Genomic DNA, 13,133 nt, shown 5'->3' with positions numbered 1-13,133 from the left:
GTTCTGCCAACAAATTCTCAATGGAGTATTCTAATGCATTTCTAGGACTACAGCAATGCATTAGGAAGTATTTTCAGATGCACTTAACTTTTGAGGTAGAAAGAAATTGATTTAATCTTAAAAATGCCTGAGCCAAAGTTTGGGAAACTTGTGTACTATTTTGATTCTGTAACTTAACCTATTTAAGCACAGTATAGAGGACTTAGTGGTTTTGTAATTACTTAAATTGTACATGGCTTATACCTCCCAATTTCTATTTCTCTCCACGGAGAATGCTGTGGATAGGTGAAGGATATCCAAGTAAACATAGTGAATGTAACTGTTTCAGTTAACTTAAAACATTTTGCTCTCCTACTGCATACCCACATTTTAATCAAATATGGTGGCCATCTACCAATGTAGCACTGACTGTGAGTTGAGCAGGTGCAGGAAGAAAATGTGAGAGAAAAGAGAAGGAAATTCAGAACAGTGATTCTCAAGATAGTACTCATTTGGCTAATGGTGGTTATTTCCTGCTGTGCAGGAACACGTGCTCTGCTACATGTGTTCAGCTAGTAGTTCAGTCTTCACAGTCAGCTCCTGCTCAGGGTGGGTGATAAGCACTCTTGTGAACTAACGGTTTCCTTATTGGGATTATAGCAAGTTGGTACATTATAGTAGCTAAAATGTGAGGGTTCTATGTTCAGATGCTATTTCTTGTCATGTGACTTTTTGCTGGACCTGTCGAACATGATTCAGTGCAATCGGTAGCTTTGTCTGTGGTAAATGAATCTGCAAGGCTGCTGCTAAATGATCCAAAATGAGTTATTTGTGGTGTGTGGTCTCGTGAACTGGGAAGTGAAAAATATCACTTTGAACTCTTCTTGTGACAGAAGAAGTCGCTTTTGAAGCACTTTAGTCTCTTGTATTTTTTAGGGGTGCAGGCAGGAACTTAAAAACCACATCCTAAATAAAATAGCAACCATAAATAAAGGTAGCAAGCTTTGTAAGCTGTAGGCTTTTGTGGGAGTTTTTTCACCTTCAGTACATCTCTTCACCTGTTTTTTCCAAGCACTACATAAAATTTTGTTCCTAACTTACCTTTTTAGACAGTAGTCAGTCTCTTGATAGTATGAGATAAAGATTTTTAGATAAAATTCATAATATTTCATTTTTTTCTCTTTCCTGCTGTGAGAACATGACTTCGAATGTAAAGATTAAATAGGCTGAAAAGTTGCAATATAGACATGACAGTTGGAAGCACTCACTCGCACACTGCAGTTTTGCCTCTGGAATCACTAATGCTTGGTTGCCTTCCAGTGTCAGCGTGCTCTTTTTTTCCCCCACATACTGTATGGTATCCAAGTACATTCTCTACCACTGTCCAGGGTGCTGTCTCATGGGGAGGATCATAGTGTCCTTGGCTACTTGACCAGATCCTGACCATTAAATTCACCAAATATAAAGGAAGATGAGGATACCTTAGTGAGCCAACTTCATCAATAAAACCTTGATCTGGAAGATGTCGTGAAAGATCGTCTAATCCAGCCTCCTGGCCTCACTATATCCATATCACTTCTAGTAGTGGTTTGTCTAACAGGTTCTTAAAGATTTACATCAGAGACTTGATACTTTGCCAAGCAATCTAAAACACGTTTATCTTCTGTTTGGAAATGAGTTCCTGATCTGTAATCTGAGTTGTCTTAACTTAAACTGAGGTCTGTTTCTTATGGACAAAATTCTTTTCACTGAAAGGAGCTTGATACATGTTCAGGAAAACCTACTCCATCTGTTTCATGCAGTTTCTTCAGCTTAAACAACATCTACTTGTCATATTCTCTTAGATCCTGTTGCTTAGCCTTTCTTGCCTTTCTCGCTTACGTTCTTCCTCAGTCAGTTCCATTTCCCCTGAAGTACAGCACCTGAAACAGGACATGGGACTCTAAAGCAAGTCTTGCCATGATTGAGCATTTTGCAGGTTACACATGTGTTTGTACAGCCCTGAATGGCATTTGACTTAAAATAATGTTTCTGATTCTTGTTTGGACCGTGATCTGTGGCCAAGATCTGATTTGGAATTGCTGCTTAGCCAGTTGTTCAGCGAACAGGTTTATATAACTAGCTAGTGCTGCTTATTGAGGTCTGGCTTAGCTCTGTTCTGTGGATTTATGATTAGATATCTTTATAGCAGACCCTCCACTGGATTGTATTGCTCCCCACCACCCCAGACACAGGCTGAGGAAGCCCACATCTTGAACTTTTATTGCAACTGCCTCTCTGGAAGTGTTTATAGCAATCCTCACTTGTGGAATTGCCAGTGGTAATACTATGTTTACATAGATGTGATAGGACAGATCTTATGCAAAGCTCTAGTTTACTGAATTTGAATTCTTTTGTAGTTTCTGAACTTGGCTACTCTTGCAAAGATGTCATCAAGCAACTTTTTATTTTCTCCTTTACATAAATAAACTTCAGCTATGTACTTCAAAGTCTGAAGTGTTGAAATTGGTAAATTAATATTCTTTCGTAGAAGCTCTTAATCTTATAATGTTATCTTATTTTTAAAAATGACTGAATCATTTTATCTGAAACTTCACAGGTAAACTCTGGTTGTGTCAGTTATCTGGTAAACTTCAGTGATTCAAGCTCAGGTCCATGTTTAAGTAACTGGTGTTGGAAATTGTGTTGGAAATTGCCTGCAACTTCAATGGATCATGTTTGTATTTAGCTTTCTAGGGGAGATCTCCTTGCACATAGTAAGGAGGTACCAGACTGCAGATCAGCTAACACTGTAGATCAGTTAACAGCATTGCTGAAACTGAAGTACTATCTAGAAATCTCTGGGAGTTGGGTGTACTTTTTTTCCACTCTATTAAACCGCCATACAATGTTTTCAGTCTCTCCTGTGCGGAGAAGGACATGTTTCTGCTACCAGTACAGCATTAGGTAGTAAGATATTACAGGTAGAGTGGAATAAGCATTAGAAGTTCACGCTGAACATGTAATGTGTTAAATGTTAACCATTTTGAAAAAAGCACAAGGGAATACTAACTGGGGCAAAGTCATCGTGTTCATATTAAAGTTCTGTTACTGCCCTCACCCTCTCCTAGGGCATATAGCTGAAGTTATGTGAGGAAATTGTGCAAATTTGATTCCAAAATGGAGCTGGGTGGGAGGGGAAGACACAGGGCAGACTTCTTCAGTGCTTGTAAGCCTTTTACTTTCCATTCTCCTGAATAAAATAATTCTGGCGTTGCTCCAGAAGGGGCCTATTGTGTGTCTAGAGCATGTGCCATATTCTTTGAGAACTGGAATTGAGGTAGGAAACAGAGTTCAGTGCCTCTAGAGATCATCTCGTCCTTGTGAAACAGCTAGTGATCTGCAGTCTACAGGTTGGAGCTTTTTTCAGTCACCTTTTTATTCACTGATTTTTTTGAGTGTTATGCATCTGTCTTACAGCCGAAATACTTCTGTCCACAAAAGTAGTCCCAGTAGTGATACTTAGCAGAAGTGTTCCAGAACCTAGCCTGATTTCAGATCACTTAACCTGTTTCTGTGGGAGTACAGATGACCATAAACTATGAATTTCATGGTGTCCTTTTAATTAAGACTTAAATATTCAGATATACTTGTTGTGCCTCTTCCCTGAAACTTTCCCTGGAAAGTTGAGGATTGCCTTACACAAGGGTTCATGTTAAACTCTCTGGGTGTCTTTGATGTGTGTGAGTCAGTAATACTTACACAGGCAAGTTTTATGACTTGCATGAACTTGCTGCAAAAACATCAGTGTCTTGTGATGAAGTGGAATCTGCTGTAGAGGAGCTGTTAATTCATGTCTCTTGGCCTGGTTTAGACCTTAGCAATGCAAGTTACTTGTGCATCAAAGTGATGGTAATGTAAAAATCTTTTCTCCTAACATATCACGCGTTGTTAGATGATAGCACTGGGAACAGTTAAGGAGACATAATGAGTTTATGTAACAGAAAATGTCTTACTATGAAAACTATTTTTTCTATTTTTATGAACAATTTTTATGTTCTTATTAGTTAAGCATGCCATTGGCATCTCGCATCAAAATCTAGAACTGCTTTTTCTTTTTAAACAAGAGGAAACAAATTGCTCTCTGTGTATTTCCAAATTCTGTGCCTTCACAGATGTCATTTGTGATATATTAATCATTCTCTATATGTATCTTAGAAAATCTCTTTGGAGTATCTGAAGTCCATATGGCTATGTATGATGAAGATCTCTTGAAAAATCCTTTTTATTTGGCCATTCAGAAACGGCGTCCTGATCTCTGCAGCAAAGTTGCAGAATTTCATGGTATTGTAAGTATAAATATATTTATACAGCTGCTTATTAAACAGAAACAATACATATCTAAATCACATACCTGCTAAAAACTCATGTGAAGATTAGTACAAGCCCCCACAAAACTTAATCTAAAAGTTACTCTGCTTAGCTTGAAGTTGTTCATTATCTACAAATATGGACCTTCTGATGTATTGTACGGTGGTAAAGGGTCAAAATGATTCCTCCTTTAGAGGAGTCTTTTTTTTTTAACTATTAACTGAAGTTATATATTCTTGCACTTCTTTGTAATTTAAAATGGAATTGGTCTCTACACCTTGATGAACAGATTCTTTCTCCTTTGACAGCATAGCAAAACAAAGCCATTAAACCAGGCTATTGGAATAAGAACTATAGTACTTTAATATTTCTAATTTGAGTATTCTACATTCAGTCTTTGTCCAAAACAAAGTGTGTGGAGACTCTTAAACTTGAAGCAGATCACTACCTGATTATGAAACTGAAAAACTGGAGAAAGCTCTTTGAATTGCATATTACTTAAGGTGATGTGATCAGCAGAACTGCTGAAATCTGTTCAACAGTCCTGTTTTTTTTAAGACTTAGTTATTGTATCTCTGATATTGTTACTTCCCTGTATTAACTATACTGCAGACTCATTATATAAGGTTGACAAGTTTTATTAGGGTATGACTGTCTCAGCATTCATGTGGAATAACAAGCATACTTTAAATACCTATATACTCAGTTTTCTTAAGTAGTTTTATAGGGTCAGAGGGATAGGTAATAACCTGAATAACGAATGAATGAGCACTTGTGAAAGCAAAATTTTGCTTTAACATTTGTAGAACTTTTATGTACTTTTATTAACCTTTAGAAATAAGTCTGATCTCTGTATATTTGTGATTCTGGTGCTGATAATGTCATTACTCTTCATGCTTCCAGAATAAGTGTCTGAATTGTAGGTCATTTTGACATTTCTGAAGAAGGTTCTTAGCTCTTGAGTAGAAATAGTTAAATGTGTGGGGGGGTGTTTTGTTTTTAAGACACCTCTTGCTTCCTTCGTAATTTTTTCGTAATTGCATAATATTTTCTTATAACTAGAAGGTACCGATTCATAGCACTGAAGTTTTTGAAACAGTGTCGTCCCAGTGGAGAATACTTGGCTTAAAAATTCCAAGATTAGATGAAATAGGATTGATAAAATAAATTTGAGCTTGGCTTCAGTAAAATTCTGATGATGATGTTACTAATTGCTACATAGTGCTATTTATTCTGGTCACTTTAATATATAGACTGAATTCAGTCTATGTGTTAAAGTGTGACTAAAAGTGTATGTTAATGTACTTTAACATATACATTTGATTAGCTATAATGCTAAAGCTTGAGATGATGTAGCAAAAAACTTTTTGCTCTGTTCTGTTTATCAATATAGTTTGGTTTTGACTCTGCAGGAATATTCTTGAGTAATTTAGTACTTGTGAGGTTGTTCAGGTTGAAAATCAGGCTAACATAATGTGTACAGATGTTAAAATATAATATGCTGCTTATTAATTAAGAATTCATCTCAAACTGTTAATTTGTAAGTGAACAGTAGCCTCAAGATAATTTCTTACAGATTTGATTTGTACTTTCTGGCTTTGTTTCTAGATTTGTTTTTCCTTCAGATAGATTTTAATTTTTTAATTTTAATTTTAAAATATACTCTGACTAATGTTACTGGCTACCTAATATAACTCATTCAGGTGGCTAGTACTAACTAACTTAAAAGATACTGCTTCTCTTCATAATGCCTACTTCAGCTACATCACTCTTCTTGAAGAGTGAAGACACAAAATGAAACTTCTAGGGTGATCATTGAACTGTATGTCTAGCAATGGTCTCCTCTTTCCATTAAAAAAACAATTTTTTGCTCTTGAAGCGTAAGGGTAAAAGCAGTCTGGGTCTGACTGGTGTCACTACATTTTTCTTAACTTTTCTGCAACTGTGTGTTTAACTTTTTTCTGTAGGTATTAGTTCCCTGCAAAGGAAGTCTTTCAAGCAACAGTCTCTCTACTTGCCAGTTTGAATCTTATGTTCTAAGACCATTAGAAGAAAATTTTCAGACCTTAAATGGAAAGGTATTTCTGTTTTGATATCTGAATGTAGCTTGGACACTCCACTAAATGAATCACTGCAGTTGATGACAGTGTGAGCTAGTGACTACAGGAAGTAACTTGGATTTAGAAATACCTGGCAAAATATTATGTTGCCCAATCTAAGCCAAAGTTCTTATGGATATACTGCTTTCTAGGAGGAGCTGTATTTTGACATGTAGATGAGAATATATGCACTATTCAGATTGTATCACTGCCTCTTGATTTCAGTTTGCTTCTTTGCTGAAGCAGCTTTGTAAAGATTAAGGATGTTTTTCTGTTACGACATGCTTGATTTGAATACATAAACCAAATAATAATCCTCATTTATGGCTGTTAGGACTTAACGATTTGTGATAGAATGAGCTTTATTTCAGTTAAGAATCCAATGTCTCATTTCAGGCAAATAGCAGCATACATGCTTTGTATACAGATGCAAGTTCACGAAGCCTTAAGACAAAATTAGGATGGTGTCAAATGGCATCTGAAGCCTGATACACAAATTCAGTTCAGTAAGTCCAGTAGAAACTGACTGTAATGTGGCACCAAGCCATGATAACCAGTGCTAGCATTGCATAGGTCTTGGATCAAAACTTCTTTCCTTGTTATTTTGCAGTGGAGACAGAGCTTGGTTTCTAGTCTGTTATCTAGATACTCCTACTGTGGATGTACTCACAGGAATTGTTTGAGAGGATAAGATTGAGCTTAAGAAATGTAAGCAAGATATATGGCCTCTTTCTGAAGCCAGAATTTAGGCCTCAGTTGTATATATTTTCTCAATTCTTTGCCTCTTTTGAAAGTGCCTTAAAATCTGCAAGTATTTACTTTAACATTTTGGAGAATATCTAATACCTCCTCCAGGAGTGGACTTGTGATGAAAGCAAGTATAAGCATGATTTAGCTAGTTATTGGAGACTGAAGGAGTCTCTGCTTCAGAGCCACACAGCCCAGAATGTGGAGTCTTTGCATCTGGAGCTTTCTTGTCTTGCAAGATTCTTTCCTCAAAAATGTAATTATGCAATGTCAAAGAGTAACTCTGTTTGGAGGAGTTTTCCACTTTCTTTTTTGTTTCAGGAGATCTTTATACAAGGAAACATCGTCATTTTAGGAACTGGTTTTAATTATAATCTCTCAGTACCCGTTCTTTTTGAGGAAACCTTTTACAATGAGAAAGAAGAAAGCTTTAGTATATTGTGTATAGCCCACCCATTGGAAAAAACAGAAAGCTCAGGTATGTATTGAAATGTGACCAGTTGGTCTTGTTTGAAAAGTGAACAAATTAATGTCTTTGAGATTTAATACTTTTCTTTCATTCTGAAAAACACTGGTTGAAAGCTCTCAGCACTTATTAATGTACTGGTGCAGTTGCTGGTGTGCTGATGGAGAGAGATACTAGGTTGTTGCCAGCCAAACTTAGTTTTGTAGGGTTTATGACCCGGTCTAAGCCCTAGAAATCATCCACAGAATACTTGATCCAATTTGATTGTTAGGTCAATGCATCTAAGTTTAGTGCTTACTCCTTAAAATTAGGATGTAGTCTTTTAAACATAATGTCTGTCTTGAGATGCAAGGTGGAATGCACAAAAACTGAATTGAGATAAATTCTCTTATACAATCATTTTCAGTGGTTAGAAGTAGTATAGCATAATTAAGCAGCAGCCCTTCTGGTGGTAGTCTGTCTCATTGTTATTTTAAGTTTAACTTAGCACTATTTCCAAGGCTGCTGTTAAAGCTGTGACTACAACTAGATTTCCTTGCTGATTTTATATAACAAGTAACCTCTGTTTACTGATTAGAAGATTGAAGATTCTTAAAACACGTGCTTGCTCCTAACATAAAAACTGTCTAGTCTTTCTAAATTGATAAGAATCTCTGTTAGTAACAAACGATGACAGGGAAGCTTGAAACAAAATAGCTGGAATGCATGTAGGCTTAAATATTAATCCAGATCTGAAAAAAATTCTTTTAATGTGCTCTCCCCCAGTTACTTGTAGTTGTATAGCAATCTTTCAGGAGTGAGGTAATTTGTAATTTCGAAGTAACTTGAGATCAGTGAGATCTGAGCCTGTTGTTAGTTGGCCTTCCTAGATTGCAAATGAAAGGTTTGCCCAGAGAATGTTTTTGGAGAAGCTACATGAATTCTAAGTGGGTGATACAACTGTCTTACTCAGAGGGAAGATAGATTTTGTTTAATAAAGCTTACACGGAGTAACTTAGCTCTTCTCCAGGGAAGAGCTTGCCTAAGTAAAGAAGAGGTTATATAAAAATCCAGGATGTGATTTTTACAGCATGCTGACTGCCCTGAATGGGCATTCCAGTTCAGTCTGTGGCTTGCTTTTCTTACTCCCCTTTCCAGCCTGTGTGTTTCAGGTTGTGGTTGTGACAATAAACTATGACTGAATAGAGTAGCATGCAAAATCAGGGTTTTGGCTGTTCTGAAGAAATGCTTGGGATAAAATGCTTTTATCCCATGCAAGAGAGGAATCCCATGCATTTTATCTCTCTGCAAGAGAGCCTATTTTAAAAGTGATTATTTAAATGCGTTGAATTCTTTTCATTAAAAGTAACATCTTCAATTAAGTGTATAGTCTGAATTAATGCTGCATTGCACATAATTTAGCTGTATGTCTACAGACACAGTACTTTATTATGCATATGTATTAAACTTGTGCTAACTGTTGGCTCTCATTTCAGCTGAATCTACAACTTCATCAAATTCCTATTCTCTTAAAAATATTGAAGATGTTAGGGAATTCTTGGGAAAGCACTGTGAGAGATTTGATAAATACATAGGATCTTTCTACAGAGCGTTTAAAGAACATGAAAGGAAAAGCCTGCGTCACTACATAGTCAGTATCTTGATATTCGGTGTTTAATTTACTAAATACAATTCACTTCACTTTGGGTATCCTTCTCTTTTTGAGATTCTCTATCAGCACAGTCCAAAGTTGTGGGGGTGATGAGAAGGAAGAAAATTCTTAATTGTAAATTACCACATCTTAACTATTGGGAAAAAGTGCTTTTTTCAGTTATAAATTGTATCTTGGTATAGTTGAAAAATGTATACTTCTCTAAGGCAGGCAAGATTTCTCTTGTTTGTTTGTTTTCTTCTTTAAATCAGATTAACTTGGATCTAAAATCTTTTTTTCTTCTGCACTCCCCAGGATTCTGTCAATGCACTCTACACTAAATGTCTCCAGCATCTTTTGAGAGATTCACACTTGGTAAATACTTACTCTCCTAAATATGTAGTGCATAGGTAACTTACTGCTTAGGTAACATTAACTTTCTCTTGCTTTTTTGTGTGGTTTTTCTTTTTTTTTTAGAAGATGCTTGCAAAGCAAGAAGAGCAGATGAGTCTGATTAAACAAGCAGTTGAAGTAAGCGTCTGAAACTGAAGAAAATAGTGAGCTATTTTTAACTCCCTTTCATGGCTAAACTACTGCTTTTTTTCCACAGATGTATATTCACCATGCTATTTATGATCTGATTTTTAAATATGTGGGGACTATTGAGGCAAGTGAGGTAAGTAAGGTTAAACTGGTTAGTTGATTGCTACAGGTTACTTAAATGCATTTTTAAAAATTGCTGCCTTTCTGTTGGTCAGGATGCTGCTTTTAACAAAATCACGAGGAGCCTTCAAGATCTCCAGCAAAAAGACATTGGAATAAAGCCTGAGTTCAGGTGAGAGATGAGACAATGTGGACTTAAGTCATCAAGAGACTGTTATAAGTAGGACTCTTTGTAGACAAAGTAGCTTTCTAAGACAGTATAAGTTTTTTTTTTTTTTTTTTTTTAATGCTTCTCATTCTTTCAAGACCAAAAAAAAATGCTTGGCAAGTGTCATGTTAGGGCAGTTGTACCAATCTTAATCATCTTTGTTTTGGTGTTCTTATGCTTCTCTCTCCATCTACAGACTACAGAAGTGCAAGCACACTTGGGAGGGGGAATAGAAATCTCTTAATACCATTACTCATTTCAGTAATGAATCAGTTTGAACTTTGAGTTTTGCACATTCTTCACAGGATGTATCTGATGTATCCTAACCTTTTCTTTCAAAAATTTCATAGTTTTAATATACCACGGGCAAAGCGAGAACTGGGTCAGCTGAACAAATGTACTTCCCCTCAACAGAAGCTACTCTGTCTACGAAAAGTGGTACAAATTATTATGCAGTCTCCTAGCCAAAGAGGTCAGTAAATAGTGAATTAGTAACTAATTTTAAATTTGGATTTTGCTTTTCATCCCAAAGTGGTTCAGGCGTATTGGCTAACACCTGTTCAAATCACCTACTTGTGGGTTAAATAATTGCATAATTAAGTAGTGGGGGGTCTCCCTTGCAGCTCTTTAAGCCAAGATAGAAGATTCTTCAACGTTACTTCTCACGAGATGAGATGGGATACTTGGTTAGCTACATATGTTTTAGAACATGTGAAAAGTTGTGTGTGCTAGGACTCTTACATAGATGTGAGGATGATCCATTTTAACACTGGTTGCTGCTAGATCACTCTTGTGTATACGCAAAATTACACACAATGAAGCAGGGTCAGCCACAACTCTTGAGATGCATCTTTGCAAAATACATTGTTGATAGGGGATGGACAACTTTTAGCCCTTTGAATGCAGCATGTAAAAATGGATTAATCCCATTGTGGGAAAGCATGAGTCTCTTAATCTGGTACTCAGTTTATGTAGCCTGGAGAGAGAAGATACTTCCACTGAGCAAATGTGGTAGTAAAGCGAACTTTGCATATCTTATTTTCTCCAGGAAGACTCGTGAGCTATGGAGAGGCATGTTGAGTGAAGGAGGGTTTGCCATCAGAAACTGCAGAATTTTTGTGCTCTGGCTCTTTCCATACAGGAAAGAATGCTGATCAAATACTGCAGTTGTATTTGGGTTTTTTGCTCCTGCTAGCCTATTCTGGAGGAAGATTGAGAACACTTTTGAAAGACTACATTGTCTTCTGTCTTAGAAGGCAGAACTTCATATATAGGTGTAACTCTTGGTTTGAGCCATTGCATGACTAATAATTGGATATAAATTCTTTCTTTTAGTTAACATGGAGACAATGTGTGCAGATGATCTTCTCTCTGTCTTGCTATACTTGCTTGTAAAAACAGAAATCCCAAACTGGTATGTAACTACTTTGGCCATACAAAGCTGTACGTGATACAATTCTGTATGTGATGCTGCTGTAGAGGCAAATGTTTCTGAACACTTAACTTAGGACTGATGTAATGCAGGAAATACTATTTTTAATAGGACAAACAGCAGAGATGTTTGTATTATAGATGTGAAACAATTAAGGCCTTGCTTATAATGCTCCGCTTCCACTCTTAATTTCAAGTCTGGGAAAAAAAGTGGTAATGCAGGGGGTTCCTTCTACCAAATCTGCACAGACTTCACAGTAGACTGGTCCTTATTTGTGTTGCAGCTGCTAAACCTTTCTTCTGCAGCTTTCCAGATGTTTGCACTTTATACAGAAACTAGAATATTTTTAACTGCTTGCTGCTAGGACATGCCATTGTTTCAATCTTATCCCACTGTTACAAAGGTATATTTAAACCTCTGAAATATGTTTAAACCTTTGAACTATACTTGAACTGAATTGCAGTGTTAGAGACGCCATACGATCTCTGGTATTAGTATATTTTTCTTCAGCTTATAGCAATCACTTGACACTGATGCTTATGATGCTTGAAGGGTATATTGTATGAAACATTATCTCCCACTGCTATCCTTGTCTTGTCTTAGATAGTCCTTATTTCATCCTTACTTTCCATTGAATAGTTAAACTATAACTTTATTGATGTGTGGAGTTCTGATCCATCTCCAAAGCTCAGACCAGACACAGTACTGGTAGCCTAACAATCCTTTGTCTTAATCTACGCCTATTGTCTGCCTGGGTTGTGTAAAATGAATTACGGTATTAAGATGCGTCATGCTAGTGCCATCTTATCTTTAATGGTCTATAACTTTAACTTAATTACAGGATGGCCAACCTGAGTTACATCAAGAACTTCAGGCTTTGCAGTTCAGTGAAGGATGAATTGGGATACTGTCTAACCTCAATTGAAGCTGCAGTAGAATATATCCGACAAGGCAACCTTTCTGGCAGATCAACAGTAAGCTACTCTTAGTGTGTCACATGTATATTTGATAAGCTTGTGAGGCTTTGTGCTGTTGAGTGGAGAGCAAGGGTGAGTAATCTAGTTCAGAGGCTGCTAACAGCTGAACATAATTTTTTTTGTCATTTGAAGAATGGGTTAAGAGTAACTATATGTGAAGCAAATGCTGAGATTATCTAAATTATAGTTCTTATCCTTACCTAGCAATACCTCTACACTCCAAGAGGAAATAGTTAAATGTCAAACAAGTCTGCCTTTTCATATGATTAGAGAAAAAATTCACAGCACTACTTGACAGCTGAGTTTTCAGTAAGATTTTTAGTACCTCCTATTTGTCCTTTGTATCATGCTTGTGAAAGGAATGCAGTATTTTGGAGTAGGCATAGCCTGTGCTCTGAAATACTGAGACTTTCTTTAATAGTTTTAGAAAGCTTGTCTGTGATAGCAGAATGGGAGACTACAGAATAACTTAGAATTATTCAGTAAATATTGCTATAGTGCAGTCTAAAAATCAGTTTATTTTGCAGTGCAGATTACTTCATAACCTCAGGTTGAAAGTCTGGTGGGAATGCAGGACTGCAT

General features: G+C 36.5%; 1 protein-coding gene across 9 annotated transcripts in view; it reads left to right on the top strand.

The window, feature by feature from the left end:
* Positions 1–13,133, top strand: part of ANKRD27 (ankyrin repeat domain 27) — a 48,971-nt gene that overhangs the window by 6,000 nt on the left and 29,838 nt on the right. For all 9 annotated transcript variants that reach the window (XM_062586069.1, XM_062586072.1, XM_062586068.1 and 6 more), the window contains exons 2-12: positions 4,177–4,307; positions 6,297–6,407; positions 7,497–7,653; positions 9,117–9,271; positions 9,587–9,646; positions 9,749–9,802; positions 9,882–9,947; positions 10,030–10,106; positions 10,493–10,614; positions 11,478–11,556; positions 12,416–12,548. In XM_062586069.1, coding sequence (XP_062442053.1) covers positions 4,206–4,307; positions 6,297–6,407; positions 7,497–7,653; positions 9,117–9,271; positions 9,587–9,646; positions 9,749–9,802; positions 9,882–9,947; positions 10,030–10,106; positions 10,493–10,614; positions 11,478–11,556; positions 12,416–12,548 — 1,116 coding nt within the window. In that variant the 5' untranslated portion in view covers positions 4,177–4,205. The remainder of the gene's footprint in view (positions 1–4,176; positions 4,308–6,296; positions 6,408–7,496; positions 7,654–9,116; positions 9,272–9,586; positions 9,647–9,748; positions 9,803–9,881; positions 9,948–10,029; positions 10,107–10,492; positions 10,615–11,477; positions 11,557–12,415; positions 12,549–13,133) is intronic.

This window comes from Rhea pennata, chromosome 13 (assembly GCF_028389875.1).
Source record: "Rhea pennata isolate bPtePen1 chromosome 13, bPtePen1.pri, whole genome shotgun sequence".
In the NCBI taxonomy this organism is placed as follows: domain Eukaryota; kingdom Metazoa; phylum Chordata; class Aves; order Rheiformes; family Rheidae; genus Rhea; species Rhea pennata.
This window is presented reverse-complemented; position numbering and strand designations above follow the sequence as displayed.